At 35.8% G+C, this 14,964-nt stretch overlaps 1 protein-coding gene across 3 annotated transcripts in view; it reads left to right on the forward strand.

The window, feature by feature from the left end:
* The first annotated feature begins 781 nt into the window (after positions 1–781).
* Positions 782–14,964, forward strand: part of ATF2 (activating transcription factor 2) — a 41,344-nt gene continuing 27,161 nt past the window's right edge. The window contains exons 1-6 of one of the 3 annotated variants that reach the window (XM_061380078.1): positions 782–1,436; positions 6,769–6,837; positions 7,429–7,498; positions 9,419–9,515; positions 11,220–11,338; positions 13,482–13,610. In XM_061380078.1, coding sequence (XP_061236062.1) covers positions 7,451–7,498; positions 9,419–9,515; positions 11,220–11,338; positions 13,482–13,610 — 393 coding nt within the window. In that variant the 5' untranslated portion in view covers positions 782–1,436; positions 6,769–6,837; positions 7,429–7,450. The remainder of the gene's footprint in view (positions 1,437–6,768; positions 6,838–7,428; positions 7,499–9,418; positions 9,516–11,219; positions 11,339–13,481; positions 13,611–14,964) is intronic. The other 2 variants (XM_061380071.1, XM_061380085.1) reach the window with 2 other exon arrangements.

A 14,964-nucleotide genomic window follows, 5' to 3' on the forward strand; every position in this document is an offset into this window, starting at 1 on the left:
AGCATTGTTCTTCATCAGTTTCAGTTCAGTCTGAGAGCTTTTCAGTCAGCTTCAGTTCAGACAGGAGCTTCCTTTCTATTCCAAGCAATATGCTGTGTTTCCCTTTCTAGGTAAATGACAGTGGTCATTTGTATTATTCCTCACAGGAAAAAAAAATCATTCTGTTTTAATGAGCAGTGGAAGTCCTGTAGTGGGATACCTATGATATATTAAAATTTTTTTTAATTAAATTCTTAATTATTGTATTCAATTTTATACTTCAGGGATGCAATATAAAAAATGTAAAAATGAAATAACTTTTTGTTAAGCTTTTTTTACTATTTGTTGAAAGTGGTGTAGGAAACAGAGATTGTATTTCTAATGTTTGTTAGATTAATGGGCAAAATTAAGACATTCAAACCTAGATAAATGATCTGGGGAAGCCAAGTCCTAATATGTCTCTAAGCAGATTGTGAAAATATCAGTAGAATATTAACCCCTGTATATTTTTTCTGAGGTTTATTGGCCCTTCACTTATCTCCAAGAGCTCACACAACATGAGTTTCCAGTAAGTCAAAGAAAGACCAAGGCACCTTTAAAAATACATAAGCCAGGGGGTTAACTTAGGAGCTGCCGTATTCAGTCAACAGGAAGTGGAGTGAGGACTTTAACTTTTTCCATTAGTGCTCTCTGTTTACCAGAAGTGTACCTTTACATGGAAAAAGCCCGCTTCTTCCACAAAACGGAAGTGGCTTAATTGGTTTGTTTCTGTACATGTGACTGTCCAGCTGACTTTCTTGTTCCTATTTGAACTTAAGTCAATCGACCTCACTTCTTGCATCTTTTCATCTTGTCCAGATATTCTCCCCTTTATAGAATCTTAGACAAACTGTGAAAAGTATGGAATTAACTTTAGACATTAGTTACAAGCAGTTAATAATAGCAAAGCAAAAAGTGCCCAACATTTGACTTTTTTAAAAGAAAAAATACGAGCATTATGCTATGGTCATTAAATTCTTCCTTATTCTTCCCCAGAACTCTGTGAAACAGGTCATGTGTCTTCTAGGAAATAGCACAACCATTCTGTTAAGCAGTGAAGTGTGAAGAAGGAGCTCCCGTTTAACTGCTTGCCAGTTTTTGAGGTTTACAGCCTTTAAATATTCTGGCCTACATCTTAAAGTTTTGTTGCAGAATCTGCTGAGCTCCTTTCTGGTGATCCTGCTTTCTTTAAGAATATTTTTATTTTTCAGGTTTTTTTCTCCTCCATTCTCTTCATCATTCAGTTTTAATTTTTAGGCATTCTAAATTCTATGGCATTACACAAATACAGTCAGAACACATTTGAAAGTGGACTGTAATGCTCAAGTATTAATTGCACCACTTTTGCTTCATCTTTCTTCTTTTGCTTTATAGGAAACGGAAAAAAAAGAAAAAAAAAGCTGTTCCAGTCCCTCCAGGTAAGTGAAGCAATTGTTTTTTCCTTTAAAATACAAATTATGCTTTTATGTATGTTGCTTCTTATTAAGTGGTGTATTCGACATACTAACTTTTGTTTTTTACTGAAAGCAGAACTTGCAAGTCTGCCTCTATAGAAAACTGTGGAAATAAAGATAGGCTTAAATGTGAAAGGTGATGAAAATTTAAGCTGTGCAACGCTGTATGCGTATTGAAAGTATAGAAGGTGCCCTGTTTGTTTTGATTTGCGTTGATTTGTTTGGTTGCATGAGAAAAGCGTCTCTTTGAATTGTGAAAGGCTTAAATTTGGAAAACAAAAATAGCTACTTTTTTTTTTTTCCTCTGAAGAAGCTTATCTATTAAAATTTTTGTTGGGGCCAAGCAAAACACTAATTCAGTTCTTCAGATAATCATTAAGATAGTGTCATTCTTTACAGTGGCAAATATATTCAGTCCACTTCACTCTGAAAAAGTATGCACCTCAAGTAGAACCCTTAAAGTTGATAAAGACTTTGAAATATTGCTATACCTTCCCTGTTAGTGCTTCAGTTTCCCAATAAAAAAAATGCAGCTTTAAAGTAAAATCTTGAAATTGTTATACTACCTATAGCAACTACATACTGTGATAGGAACTACAAAAAAGCTTACGAAGAGTTAATAATTCTGTATACAGTAAGGGTTTGTATCTTGCAGTAAAAAGGGTCACAATTCCAGATCAAATGTAAAGAATAAAAGGAAATGTTGAATAGACATGATTGGTCTTGAGGAAAAGCAAACATCCGTAGGAAAAGACATCACTGATACTGTAGTTCAAGCACTTTGTAGTGATTAGACCAGGGGGAGTCTCAGTGCTGATTGACTACTGTAATTCTGATTTGTCTCAATGGCCTAAACCATTTTTTGTTGAACTTTTGTTTTTTCAAACCAGAATGCGCAGATGTTTCTTGAGTTGAAGCCACATATGGGTGGTCAGCCTAGCAGAAAAATTGGGGTTTGTATCACACGTAGGCAGTAGTAGATAAATCAGCATACTACAGTAGCTGGCAGACTGTCAGATTGTCCTCTATGGACTTAGGGGGAGCGACACACTTGTGAGAATGTGCTTCTCATCTTGCTTGATGGCCAGTAGAGGAATGCTGACATTAAAAAGCTGGTTTGGTAGTCAGTTTTGTTTGTTGGTTTGGTTTTTTTTGCTGTGTTTATAGTTGTCTGTCTTTTCTGTGTTGAGTTTAGGCTGTTTTCTTCCATGCTGTTTGTGTCAGCTTTAACGTTACAGGAGGGGAGCCTTGGTGTTGCTGCAGTGCTTAGAATAAGTAATTATAGGGTAAGACTGCATATCCCAGGAGTAGGTTAGTGCATAGAGGTCTTTTGACATGCAGCATGCCTGATACAGGTAGAGTGTGTAGAGGCTTTAGCTAGAAGTCTGCTGAATCTTTACTAGGTATGCATGAAGAATAATTTTTTTTCAGCAAATTCAGAGGGGGTTTTATAAGGTTTATCAATATGTGTACATTTTAAACAGCTATTTAAATGTTTAATAGAAAAAAAAGTAAACGATGTTAGTTCTGTTTTACACGTTCCTGTATGTAGGGAATTAAGAGAAAACAGAAGAATGTTTAGCAGTAAGTCAACAAGACATTGCTAAAGTCAGTGTATGATTCTATTCTTTTACAAATTGTCTACAGGAAGATAGTTTAGAAGCAAGCCCTAAAGGTGTAGTAATAGTTTCCAGAAAGCGTACCTAAGATGTTCAGTTAAAAATCTTACCAAAATATACAAATAATTGTTGAAGCTATTTTTGTAGTACATTTATATAAACAGTAGTGTGTCATTTCATAGAAAACATCTTTATTTTTCAATAAGCACGCTGTCTAAATGTTGGTTAATTTGTTTGCAAATCTTACAACGTGTTAAATAGACAAAATGATAAAGTAATTCTACTTTTGTGTGAAGTATAGAGCAAACACCAAAAAAGAGATACTGCTTTCTGATTTAAGTACCAAAGTTGATTATATTGCTGAGATTATTTCATGGTTTTCCCATGTTCAGCACTGATCCAGTTTCTCAATGTGACTCGAGGGTGTCTTTATGCTACTGAAAGGAATTTAAGGTTGGAAGGCTTACAGAAGCAAATTGCAGTTCAGTGGACTGTAGTAAGAATCATTGCACTGAATTGTTTAGTTTATCTGAAGAGATAAATTAAGGCTGGTGTTTCACATTCAGATTGGATTGCTTCAGGAGCCATCTTTTTTCTATGGGACAAGGTGTGTGCTGTTGCCTGGGTAACAATACAAGGCGGCTATAATTCATCTATAGCAATTAGGTTAGCAGTTTACGTACTTTATTTCTCATTTGGTTGGGTGAGCAGCATTTTTGTCAAGATGGCATTTAAGTTGCTGTTTTGGTTTTCAGGGGCAGAATATTTTCCAAATTTTTCTGTTTTTTAGTGTGATACTCTCTTCTAGAGCAGTCAGTCTCCAATAGCCTTTTGAAATCAGTGGCAATCATCGACTTTCTGAATATCTGCCTTCTATGTGTTAGTCTTGTTATTCCTTCAGGCAACAAAAAGTGCAAAAGACAGGAGGCAAAGAATGGGGTTTGTTTGTCTTTTTCCCTAGCACCAATAGTATTAGTTGTTGGGCTGTAAAGTTAACCACACTAAGTCTTCTAAAACCGTCAGAACGTTACTCAGATTTTGCTGAGCTGAAAGGCTGTTCACCTCTGTTTCTGGCTATGGCATCTTTATGGTACACTTCAAATTTCAGAGTTATTTTAGATTGCTCAGAATTTAATCCACTGAAATTTTTATTATCTCCAAGGATGGAGATTCCACAGCCCCACTGGGAAACCTGTTCCAGTGTTCAGCTGCTCTCACGGAGTGATTTTTATTTTTCTTTTTTCCTCTCCCCTTATACTTGCTGTTAACTTTCTTAGTGTGCCTTGTGAATGTTGCATCTCGTCCTTTTGTTGTACACTACCCAGAGTCTGGATCTATCTTCTCTATAGCAATACATTAGGTAGTGTAATACCATAATTAGATCCTTCCTTAGGCTTCCTTCTCCATGCTGAGCAAACTTTGCTTCCTGGTATTCCTCTTCTGTATAATAGCCCTGCCTCCTATTTTGGTGGGGTTCCTGCTGGTTTCTCTTCAGTTTGTCATCTGTCTTGAGGGGCTCAAATCTGGACAAGCACTCCAGCTGTAGTCTCATGAGTGCCAGATAAAGAAGAATAATCACTTCCTTTCATCTGGTTGCTATGCTCTTGCTAATTCAGCCCAGTAGGCTGTTAGGTTTCAGTGCTGCAAGTGACCTGATGCTAAGTCATGTTCAGTTTGTCCACAAGGAGTTGCAGGTTCTGCCCCAAAGCTTCCTGACATCCAGCTGGCCTTCAGCCTGCACTGTTGCATGGAGTTCTTTCATTCTAGGTGCAGGCTTTGCATTTCTCTGTAATAGGAAAATAAAATCCTTACCAATTCGGCTATATTAACAAATGTGAGCTCTTTTTTTCCCATGCTGTCAGATCTGCTTTCTTGTTACATTTATAATGTCCAAGGTCTTGCTGGAATGCACACGTGATCTTCTTTCTCTTTTAATGCAAAAATTTCAGTGCTTCAAGGTACTTTTTTCTTCCCTCAGATGTTAGCTGGAATCCTTTTACAAGGCATTACCTCACAAAATTCCTTGTGGCCTGCAGTCAAACAATATTACAAAGATCAGGAAATGAATTTATCTCCAACTTTTTTCCAGTAAGTTTGCCAGGAGGACAGCATTGTTTTTTCACAAGGATTGATTTTTAGTTTGTATCAGACATTGAATATTCACAGGCTTTGCAAACCAAAACGTGAAATCAGGTAACAATTTCATATGCATATGCATTTTAGTAATATCCCTTTAACATAAGCAGACTTGAAATAAGTACATAAGCAGACTTGAAAAAATTATCTTTACAGCTTATGATCTAAGAAAAATACTAAAAGATGACAGTAAGCTATGGTAATAGAGTGAGGGGAAAATGCCCTATATGCACATCAAAATCTTCCCCCTTCAGATTAAAAAAAAGGCCAAACAAACAAAAAAACCCAGACATAATTGTTTATTAAACCTTAGACACTTGATACAGATGTAATTCTTTTGCTCCTATTATGTATCCATGTGTGCATGTTGTACCTATATGTAACCACATGCTATCACAAGATCAAGACTTAACAAAGCAAACTGAGTTCTAAAGGACACGACTCTCTTAGTTCTAAATATGCATTTAAAATATCTGCCTGTTGCATAGCTGAACAAGGATAATAAGCTCCTGGGATAGTTTTTAAGTGTCTGTTGAATTTCCAGATAACATAAGGATGTAATCCTAAAGCTTCATTGATAAGGGCCTTATTTCTCAGACTAAGGCCTGAAGCCTTAGTGGTGAGAATTTAGACTTGCCCATAACCTTGTTAATACTGTATTGGTGACAGTACCAAGTTCATAATTTGAACAGTTCAAGAAATATTTAATCCCTTCAGAAACTTGAGGCGTGTTATGAACTCTTTGCAAAGAACAGCAGAACAATCTCCATTCCGGATTTGCTTTGGCATTCTTTCCTTGGGAATGTAAATTTTTCTGAGTTGTCAGTGCCAAAGACTCTAAAATTTCTGGCACCCATTCATCTCTTCTTGGCTTGTGATCTCAGCTCACTATCCTCATTCTGTTGAAGGTATATATTTAGCAGTGTCACTTAGGAATCTCCTCCACACCATATTTTGCTGCTTTGCTATTCAGTGCCCATGACCAAGGACACTGGGCTATCCTCCTTGAAGTAATATCCAGAAAGTATGCAATAGTTCTCTACTGTAAAGGAGGAGGCAGAAGGATCAGATAATGTGTTCCCTATGGATCTGTTTGCTTATGCTTACTTGATTTGTCTTGTGTCTAGTGCTGAATGGGGTACCAGAAGAATATATTCTTAGGGTGATTAGGCAGTTTCCATAAGTCTTGCAACTTTTCATGACCAGCCTGTGGGGGGAGAGATAGATTTATCCTGCTTATGATCTTTAATTATAAAGACGTCTTTATTCATCTTTATTTGCTTCATCAAGCTAAGCAGTGTTTAGAACTAACATTGTCAGACCTCCATACAAATATTTATATTTAAAGATTAATGTATTTCCTCCAGGGTGAAACCACAGATGCCGTAACTAACTAGAGGATGTATTGGAGTAAACCATTTCTTTGAAAAACTGTTGTGTTTCATAGGTGAATAGTGGGCACTATATCATTTGTCTTTACAAAATCATGTGTTATTATGTGTTTTACTTACACAGTAATAAATATCTTTGTTCAATTACAGTTCATTGCCATGAAAAGGAGGATATGATAGTTTGCCCTATGAAACAGTTTTCTATGTGAAATCTGGCAGGTATGTGTATTAGTATTTGGGGTGAGTATGCAAAACAGCACAAAATGTTCATGTTTCTTCTTTCTTAAGTAGTTTCTAGCCTGTTGGTAATCCACTTGTATAACTGAAACATTACTAGGAGTACATGAGAGGTTTAGTTAAATTTCTAACAGTTTACATAAAGGGCTATCTGCTGACCTACCTTTAAATGTGAGCTTTAAAGATCATGAAAATACTAAGGAATCGACCACTTGGTATTGTCTGCTTCTTTGTTCTTTTTTTTTTAAATTGTGGTAATTGGATCATTATCATAACGTATTTTAATTTCAGTAACAAATTAGCTTACTCAGTTTTCATTTATGTTGTGTACAAATACTTGCCTTTCCTTTTGAGGTATGTGTTCAAAATCTACCATGTGTCTATTGGATTTTGTGTACTTTCCTGACAGAGTCTGGAATCCAGACTGTACTTAAATCGTCGGTATTTGATTCTTAGCTTAGCCAGAAGGCAGAGATTCTTACCTATGGAATATTAAAATTTCCTCTAAATGTTGATGCATTGATAATTCATTGCAATATTTTTAAAATGTATTCTATTCTTGTTTCAATAAAGGTAGCACAACGACCTGTGGAATATGAGTGATGACAAACCCTTTTTATGCACTGCCCCTGGATGTGGCCAGGTAATAGTCTGACTTGAAGTTATTAACATTGATAAAATAAAAGTGCAATAATGAAACATTGATAGGGACCTGTCATGGTTTAAACTGCTTTAACACTTAGATTTAGTAACCTGAAAATAGGTTCTGCATATCTGCTGCATGAAATGGTCATCCCTGCATCCTTTATATAGAATTGATTTCTTAAGCTAATTTTCTTCATTATATTATGTCTACCCGCCATTATATAGAATTGATCTCTTGAGCAGGCTGTATTTTTTTCATTATATTAGTGCACTTGGAATTATTTGGATTTTGAGTTCAAAATATTTTCAATTTTATTCTTATAACTTAGTTTTTAGGATTAATGACTGCATTAATTTTATATTAATGGAGCCTTCTGTATTTAAGGCAGGAGAGGAGTAAGATTTCTTATTATGTCTAATATGTTCAAATACATCAAAAGTAACAGAAGAGAACTGCCTTCTCCTAATCAACATGTTTGTTCCCACCCTATTTGAACCTAGTTTCCATGTAAGCTCTCTCAGGAGTGTTTTGGCAACTAAATCTCATAGAAGATCCATCATGGGGCTACAGCAATCCTTCATTCCAGTGAAGAAGAAAAAAACTAGTGTCTGTGAAAAACCTGCAAGGTTTCTCCAGGTGCTACCTCGTGCTACAGCACACACGGAGTCAGGATCTGGAGGTCCCATTCCCTCTGAGGGAATCTGTCAGTCACATAGTGGGACAGAAAGATGTACTGGAATCTTTTAGTGTGGTAGAACACCAAAGTTTCTGGTTTATGCTCTCTGTAGAGATAAGGCATAAGAGCTATGGAGAGAGAGCTGGGGATTTGGAACCCTTGGCAACAGAGTTTTAACAAAAAAAGTGCCTGGCCTGTACCACCCTGTCTTTCAGTGATCCTGCATTTTGAATTTTCCTCTCAGCTCCACATATACATGTCCTTTCTCACAGAAATATTCTGGGTGAGTGTCCTCAGAGGTCACCTAAGCTTTTTGTGTCGTTTTCTGAGAGATGACCCTTGGTGTGCATCTGTTACAAGATGTGTGTGGGGTGACTTAAATTACTGAGAAATAATAAAAAATAGTCTCAGAATCAGCTGTTCACAAAGAAAAGTAAGAACTTGAGTATTCTATAAAATGCATTCTCTTTAGGAAGCCTGCATCTTGGGAAATGTTTTCTTGGATTATCTCAGGTGAAACACTGTCTTTACTCACAATTACAGAGGCATAGCAAATTGCAAGTTGGTGAAAGCGGGAATATCTGTTTTATAGTACCTAGTTTGTCTGCTTGCTCCCTTTTTTTTGTTTTTAATAGCATATACTCCAGATTCTAGCGCACATCTGCAGAAAACTGCATACTGCTGAAAACCTAAGGGATTTTAAAAATTCTGATAAGTTTATTTCATGAACAGCTTTTCAGTTGACTGACGTTGTTCCAGTGTTTCCCATTCTGTTTGTCTCTTTTTTTTAAACAGTAAATGGTCAGGGGCAGGAGCTAAACTTTATGCTGTTAAATACAGTGAATTCTGTGATTACAGATCAGTTCTCACTATTGTGTCAATATGCACATTACAGAAATCAAATAGTGGTAATCAGTTGCTAAACGTTATCATGATCCATTAGTATAGCAAATGTCTGTTTGCTAACAGCTGATGAAGTCTGCAGCACTTTGAAATTTTTCTTGGGCTTTTGATGAATGCAGGTACTTGCATTACCATTGCCCTCATACCATTACTATTTAGTTACTTTGAACATCATTATAGTTTTGTAATATTTCTGCTTGGTACTGTTGACCAAGGTACAATGTGTATCTGCCTAAGAGGGTTGTCTGTTAACATGTTGAAAATTTACTTTCTGTAGGATTGTATTGACTTTGTTCACACTCAAAATTACAACTATTTCTTAAAACTTTCTGCTGCAGCGTTTTACCAATGAGGATCATTTGGCTGTCCATAAACATAAACATGAGATGACACTGAAATTTGGTCCGGCTCGTAATGATAGTGTCATTGTGGCTGGTTAGTATATATTTTTATAACTAGTTTATTCACTTTTCTGCTGGAATGGGCATATGTTTTATGTATTTTCTGTACATAATGCATAGACTTCTGTTAAGAGATTATGAAACATTTTCTTCACTATAGTTGTCTGCAATGTGTGCTTAGGCAATATTTTCTTGCATAATTAGCTTTTGTCAGAATCTGAAGCCAGTACTATTTTCCAGAAATAACTTTTGGTTAGTTCTGTTGTATGAGCTAGATGTTTTTCAATTATCAATCCTTGAATAATTGATTAACTTGTGTAAGAAGCATTCAGTAAGACTACACTAATAAAGGCTATGCCTAACAGGATCTGTAGATAGATTAAATTGTATTTAAGTTTTAAATATTCATTGGTATTACTTGGCTCTTAAATTTTGAAATACATGCTGTTTTTTACATACTGTGGTGACTTAGAAGAATGAATTGCTAATTATTCTTTAAATGGCATGGTAGAAGAAAGAAAATCATTTTTGTTTTAATTTTAGCATAAAATTAAAATACTTTTACTGTATTTCTCCCTCTGAATTCATGGTGTACCCTTGGTCAGTTGTAACTATTTCTCTTTGTCCAGGATCAGGAGTTGTCACCAATGGATGACTGATTGTATTATAAATTTTAAAGTTCTTGAATGAAGACAGCTTATGCTAATTATTCTGATGTTATAGTCAGACTGTGGTTTTTTTTCTTGGTGGAACAAAGGTTTTCAGACACTTTGATTTTTTATTTATTTTTCCATTGTAAGAGGCTAATTTGTAAGGCCAGGCAGAAAAAAACACCTCTTGTTACTCTTAAACTAGCAGTTACACATGTTAAAAGCTAAGTTGATCTATGTGATCCCTGGCAATGATACAAAAAGAAAGAGGACCTACGAAATAATTAGGTGTTTGAGAACGAAACCATGGCAGCACCTGTCTCTGCAGCCAGTTGTTAGTTGTAAACGCCAGCTTTCATCAGTAAGGTACACGTAATACTGTTTTACACTATTTTAAATGCAGGTAACTTTGTGGCAAATGTGGCTAATTTTGACATGGTAATAAAGTGAAATAAGCAGAATTTACATGGTACTAAAAAATTCTGTATAAAGACTTATTTTAAACTACTTCATGCAGTAGTCTTGCAGATACCAGAAGTCTTATGATTCCAGCTTGACTACACAGGCATCATATGAGTCAATACAAAATTGTGTGTAATATCACACTTCCTTTCAGAAGTTCCACATGCTTGAAAGTAATCACTACTTTCTTCACAACATAAGACGAAAGAAGCAAACTGTCTGTGAACTGGGCGCTTTTATTTTTAGAATTAAAGCCCGGATGTATGCTTTACCTTTATTTAAAAACAGAGCCTGTTTGCTCACTGGTCTGCTGTGTTAGACTAGCACTTGAGAATAGCTCCCTCTGGTTTCTGGACACAGCCACAAGACACGCTTTGATACCCTTCCAAAACTGCCAGGGGTTTACTGCTTTGCGAACTTCAGTTGTTTGTCTCCAGCAGGTGGAGTCTGTCTTCTGGTTGGCCTTCCTGCAAGGCTGAAAGGGGCCTGCTTGTGAGGCATGGGAGAGTTCTTAACCATGTCATCTCTTTATGTTTGCTTTTATTCTGAAAAATATTTACGATAAGTAGGTTTATAAATAGTATTTTCAAAATAAAATTGTGGCTTGTTTATACACTTCATTTCAGATCAGACACCAACACCAACTCGATTCTTGAAGAACTGTGAAGAAGTGGGCTTATTCAATGAACTAGCAAGTCCATTTGAAAATGAGTTTAAAAAGGCTTCTGAAGATGACATTAAGAAAGTATGTTCAAAACCTCTTTCTTCTCAGAATTTCTACTTTTTTCATATCAGAATTTCCATTAAAAAACCCCCAAACTTTGGATTTATATATTGCCTTCTGAACTATACCAGTAACACCCAGTGTTCAGTTTGGGGGTTGGAACTAGATGATCTTAAGGTTCTTTCAAACCCTAACTATTCTAAGATTCTATTCTAATCATTTGCCAGCTGCTTATATATGTTGTATGGAGAGAATACAAACGTAAGATTACTCTTCTGAAGGTTAGTTTACCTGATTAATCTTGCATAGTTAGCAGGGACAGTGGGGCACATTGACTTTGTCTTAATTCTTTAATCATTAGCTTTGATTTAAATTTCGTTAGGCTCTGAGTAAGCAGAAAATAAGTCTGAAAAGTAACGAGTTTTTGTAGAAAGAAAAATATTTGCAAGAAACCAACATCAAAAGGATAATATGTGAACACTAATCATTTTGATTAGTTTTAAAATACCCATGTTTTTCTAAGAATCAGTAGTCATCATAATGAGATTTAAATATTGACTAAATTTAAGGAAGCATCAGTAATTATATAACTCACCTTGTGTTGAAATCACTTTTACCTAGAAATTATTGATCACAACCTAAACATCTGCCTTTTTTTTAATGTACAGATTGAAATATAAGAAAGATTTGGCCTGTATTTGTTGAGCAACTTCATGTTTCTATGAGGAACTTCCCATACATTTAAATGTGGTTTCTTCTGTTTATTTTAGTACTTCCCATTCATAACTGGTATGGGGCGCAAACATTTAAACACTTCTGTAAATGGAAAATCTTGTTCAGTGTCCCCTTTGAATACTTTTGCCTGTGGTTGATTACCTGGCTGACTTCCATAGGCAGTGATAAAAAGTGTATTTTTATATTCATGTATACTGATTTTACAGAATCAGTATCTGCATTTTCTTTGTTTTAATAAAAATTTTAATAGGTATGTGTGAATAGGATGGATTATCCATTCCTCACAAAGCTTCACCCTTGTTTTGTTACTGCAACTATACCAAATAATGTTGTGTTTTGTTTTTTTTTTAAGTTGGTGTATGCTAACTGTTCTTAAAACACTGCATATGGTAATACTAATTCTGGATTTACTAATACCGTGTTTTCTGTGTAATTCACCATTGCATTGGAGGAGGTTATAGGAATTGCAAAATGTTTTCAGTATTTTAACAATTACTTTAAAATCGATAATTATTTTCCAAACTTTCCTGTTTATTATGTGGAGAAATAAACTCCTACCATATCTCTGGTTGTTTATTATACCAAAGCAGTCATGGCAACGGGTGGAACAATTTACCATAATAGCACACTTTCTAGGGGTTGATCATTTAGTTTTTTCCTATAGCATATCATATTCAGCTGTGATATGAAAAGAGCTCCCACTTGTAACACAGCAGTATTCCCTGCCCATTAGTAATATATTCTGTAGGAAAATTAGGAATTGAATAAAAAATAAAACATCTGGAAGAACATAAGTAGAAGATGAGCTTTTGGGGAAGTTTTGTCCTTAAGTATCTGTATAGCAGACTAGACAGGAATAGAGGCTCCAAATCTATAGTATTGCTTTAAGAATTTTTGTAACTTAATTTCTTTGTGGTATTTCAGATGTCCTGGTGGATTTTATCTAAGTAGTAATATAAACTTGCATTTCCAATAACCACTTGCTGCAATAAGTCTGAAATTAATTGTCCAGAGTAGCTTTCTTAATTTGGAAATATAGTTAGGATTTTATCCTTCGTGATATATAATAATTTATAGGAGGATAGTACTTTCTTAAAACTGTTTCGTTTTGTGTGTAGCATAGTCCTTCTTCAACTGTATTTTTCCTGAGACTCTTGGAAAAGGAAAACTTTAGAAGTGGTTTTAATTATCAAGAAGAAAATACTTGGTCTGACATTTGTGTTGAAAGACAAAGGTTTACTGATGATTAGTGTCCATGCAGATGCTGGAAAAATAGCCTTGACTGGTAATGTGTCTGCATTAAGATCTTCCAAAGACTGGCACCTCTCTGTTCTTATAAGGCTGATATTTCTCTTTAGTTGTTTACATTTTCTTGCACATCTTAATTTTTTAGAGATTGAGTAATTTTGTTTTGGACTGTTGCTCTTAGATGCCTCTAGATCTGTCACCTCTTGCCACGCCAATTATAAGAAATAAAATTGAAGAACCTTCCATTGTAGAGACAACTCATCAAGATAGTCCTTTACCTCATCCTGAGTCTACTACCAATGATGAAAAGGTCAGGCCTTTTTTTTTTTGTCCTTTTGGAATGTATTTTTCAAATTTTCTCATAATCTGTAAGTTTATTTTACATGCTGGTAGCCACACAACTTAGCTGGTTGAAATGAGAAGAATTTTAATGTGCTGTGTTCCTGTGGATATATGCTTCATTTGTTTAATTCTTTAGTTAGCTCTGCTTGCTGCAGTTGTTTCTTTGCCTCACACTGGCCATCCAGCAAAGCTAGAAAAGAAATAAAATTTAATATTCAGTATTGTGTGCAGTTCTGGTGTCCTCAACATAAAAAGGGCATAGAACTGTTGGAACAAATCCAGAGGAGGGCCACGAGAATGATCAGGGGACTGGAGCACCTCCCATATGAAGATCGGCTGAGAAAGTTGAGGCTGTTCAGCCTGGAGAAGAGAAGGCTGCGTGGAGACCTCATAGCAGCCTTCCAGTATCTGAAGGGAGGGTATAGGGATGCTGGGGATGGACTATTCATTAGGGACTGGGGTGATAGAACAAGGGGTAATGGGTTAAAACTTAAACAGGGGAAGTTTAGATTGGATATAAGGAAGAAATTCTTTACTGTGAGGGTGGTGAGGCACTGTAACGGGTTGCCCAGGGAAGTTGTGAATGCTTCATCCCTGGCGGTGTTTAAGGCCAGGTTGGACAGAGCCTTGGGTGATATGGTTTAGTGTGAGGTGTCCCTGCCCATGGCAGGGGGGTTGGAACTAGATGATCTTAAGGTCCTTTCCAACCCTAACTATTCTATGATTCTGTTAGAAAAGGCTGAAGGGGCTCTTTAGACTGTTTTTATGCATCATTGTTCATAAACAAGAAAAGAAGGTTCAGTTTCTTTGCTTTGTTTTTAATAATGTCAACAGTTTGTGACTCTTCATGTGTACAGTTTTTATAAGACCGAGTTACTCTTGGCTTTATGCATTCTGGTCTTGAAACTTCTGGGAACGGAAGTGGCACAACCTCTCAGTGCTTCCAATGCCAGGCTGACCTTGTGAAAGTGTTTTTCTTTGGATCCAGTCTGTACATCTCTGGTTTCAGCTTGCACCCCTTCTCTTATCCTGCAAAGAGCCTTAAGTGTGTGACAGAAATTTAAGAGAGTTTCAGTTCAGATTTGGCTTACAAAGCTCTGTTGTATTTTATTAGTTAGCAAGGATGGGTAATCATAGGTAATCAAGGCAATCATGTAGACTCAAAAATAATAAAAGTAGTTTAAAGGAATACATGTGAAGAGCTGCTTAGATTAAGCAAATCATAGTCCAAGTGTTAAGCTGTTTTTATTTCATCTTTATTTCAGAGGTTAGTTTTGTTTTTTTCGCTGCAAATACTTATTCTAAATACTCTAATTTTGGCA

This window comes from Neopsephotus bourkii, unplaced genomic scaffold (genome assembly GCF_033783945.1).
Source record: "Neopsephotus bourkii isolate Nb327-2 ecotype Australia unplaced genomic scaffold, CSIRO-AGI_Nbou_v1 NB_196, whole genome shotgun sequence".
Classification (NCBI taxonomy): Eukaryota; Metazoa; Chordata; class Aves; order Psittaciformes; family Psittacidae; genus Neopsephotus; species Neopsephotus bourkii.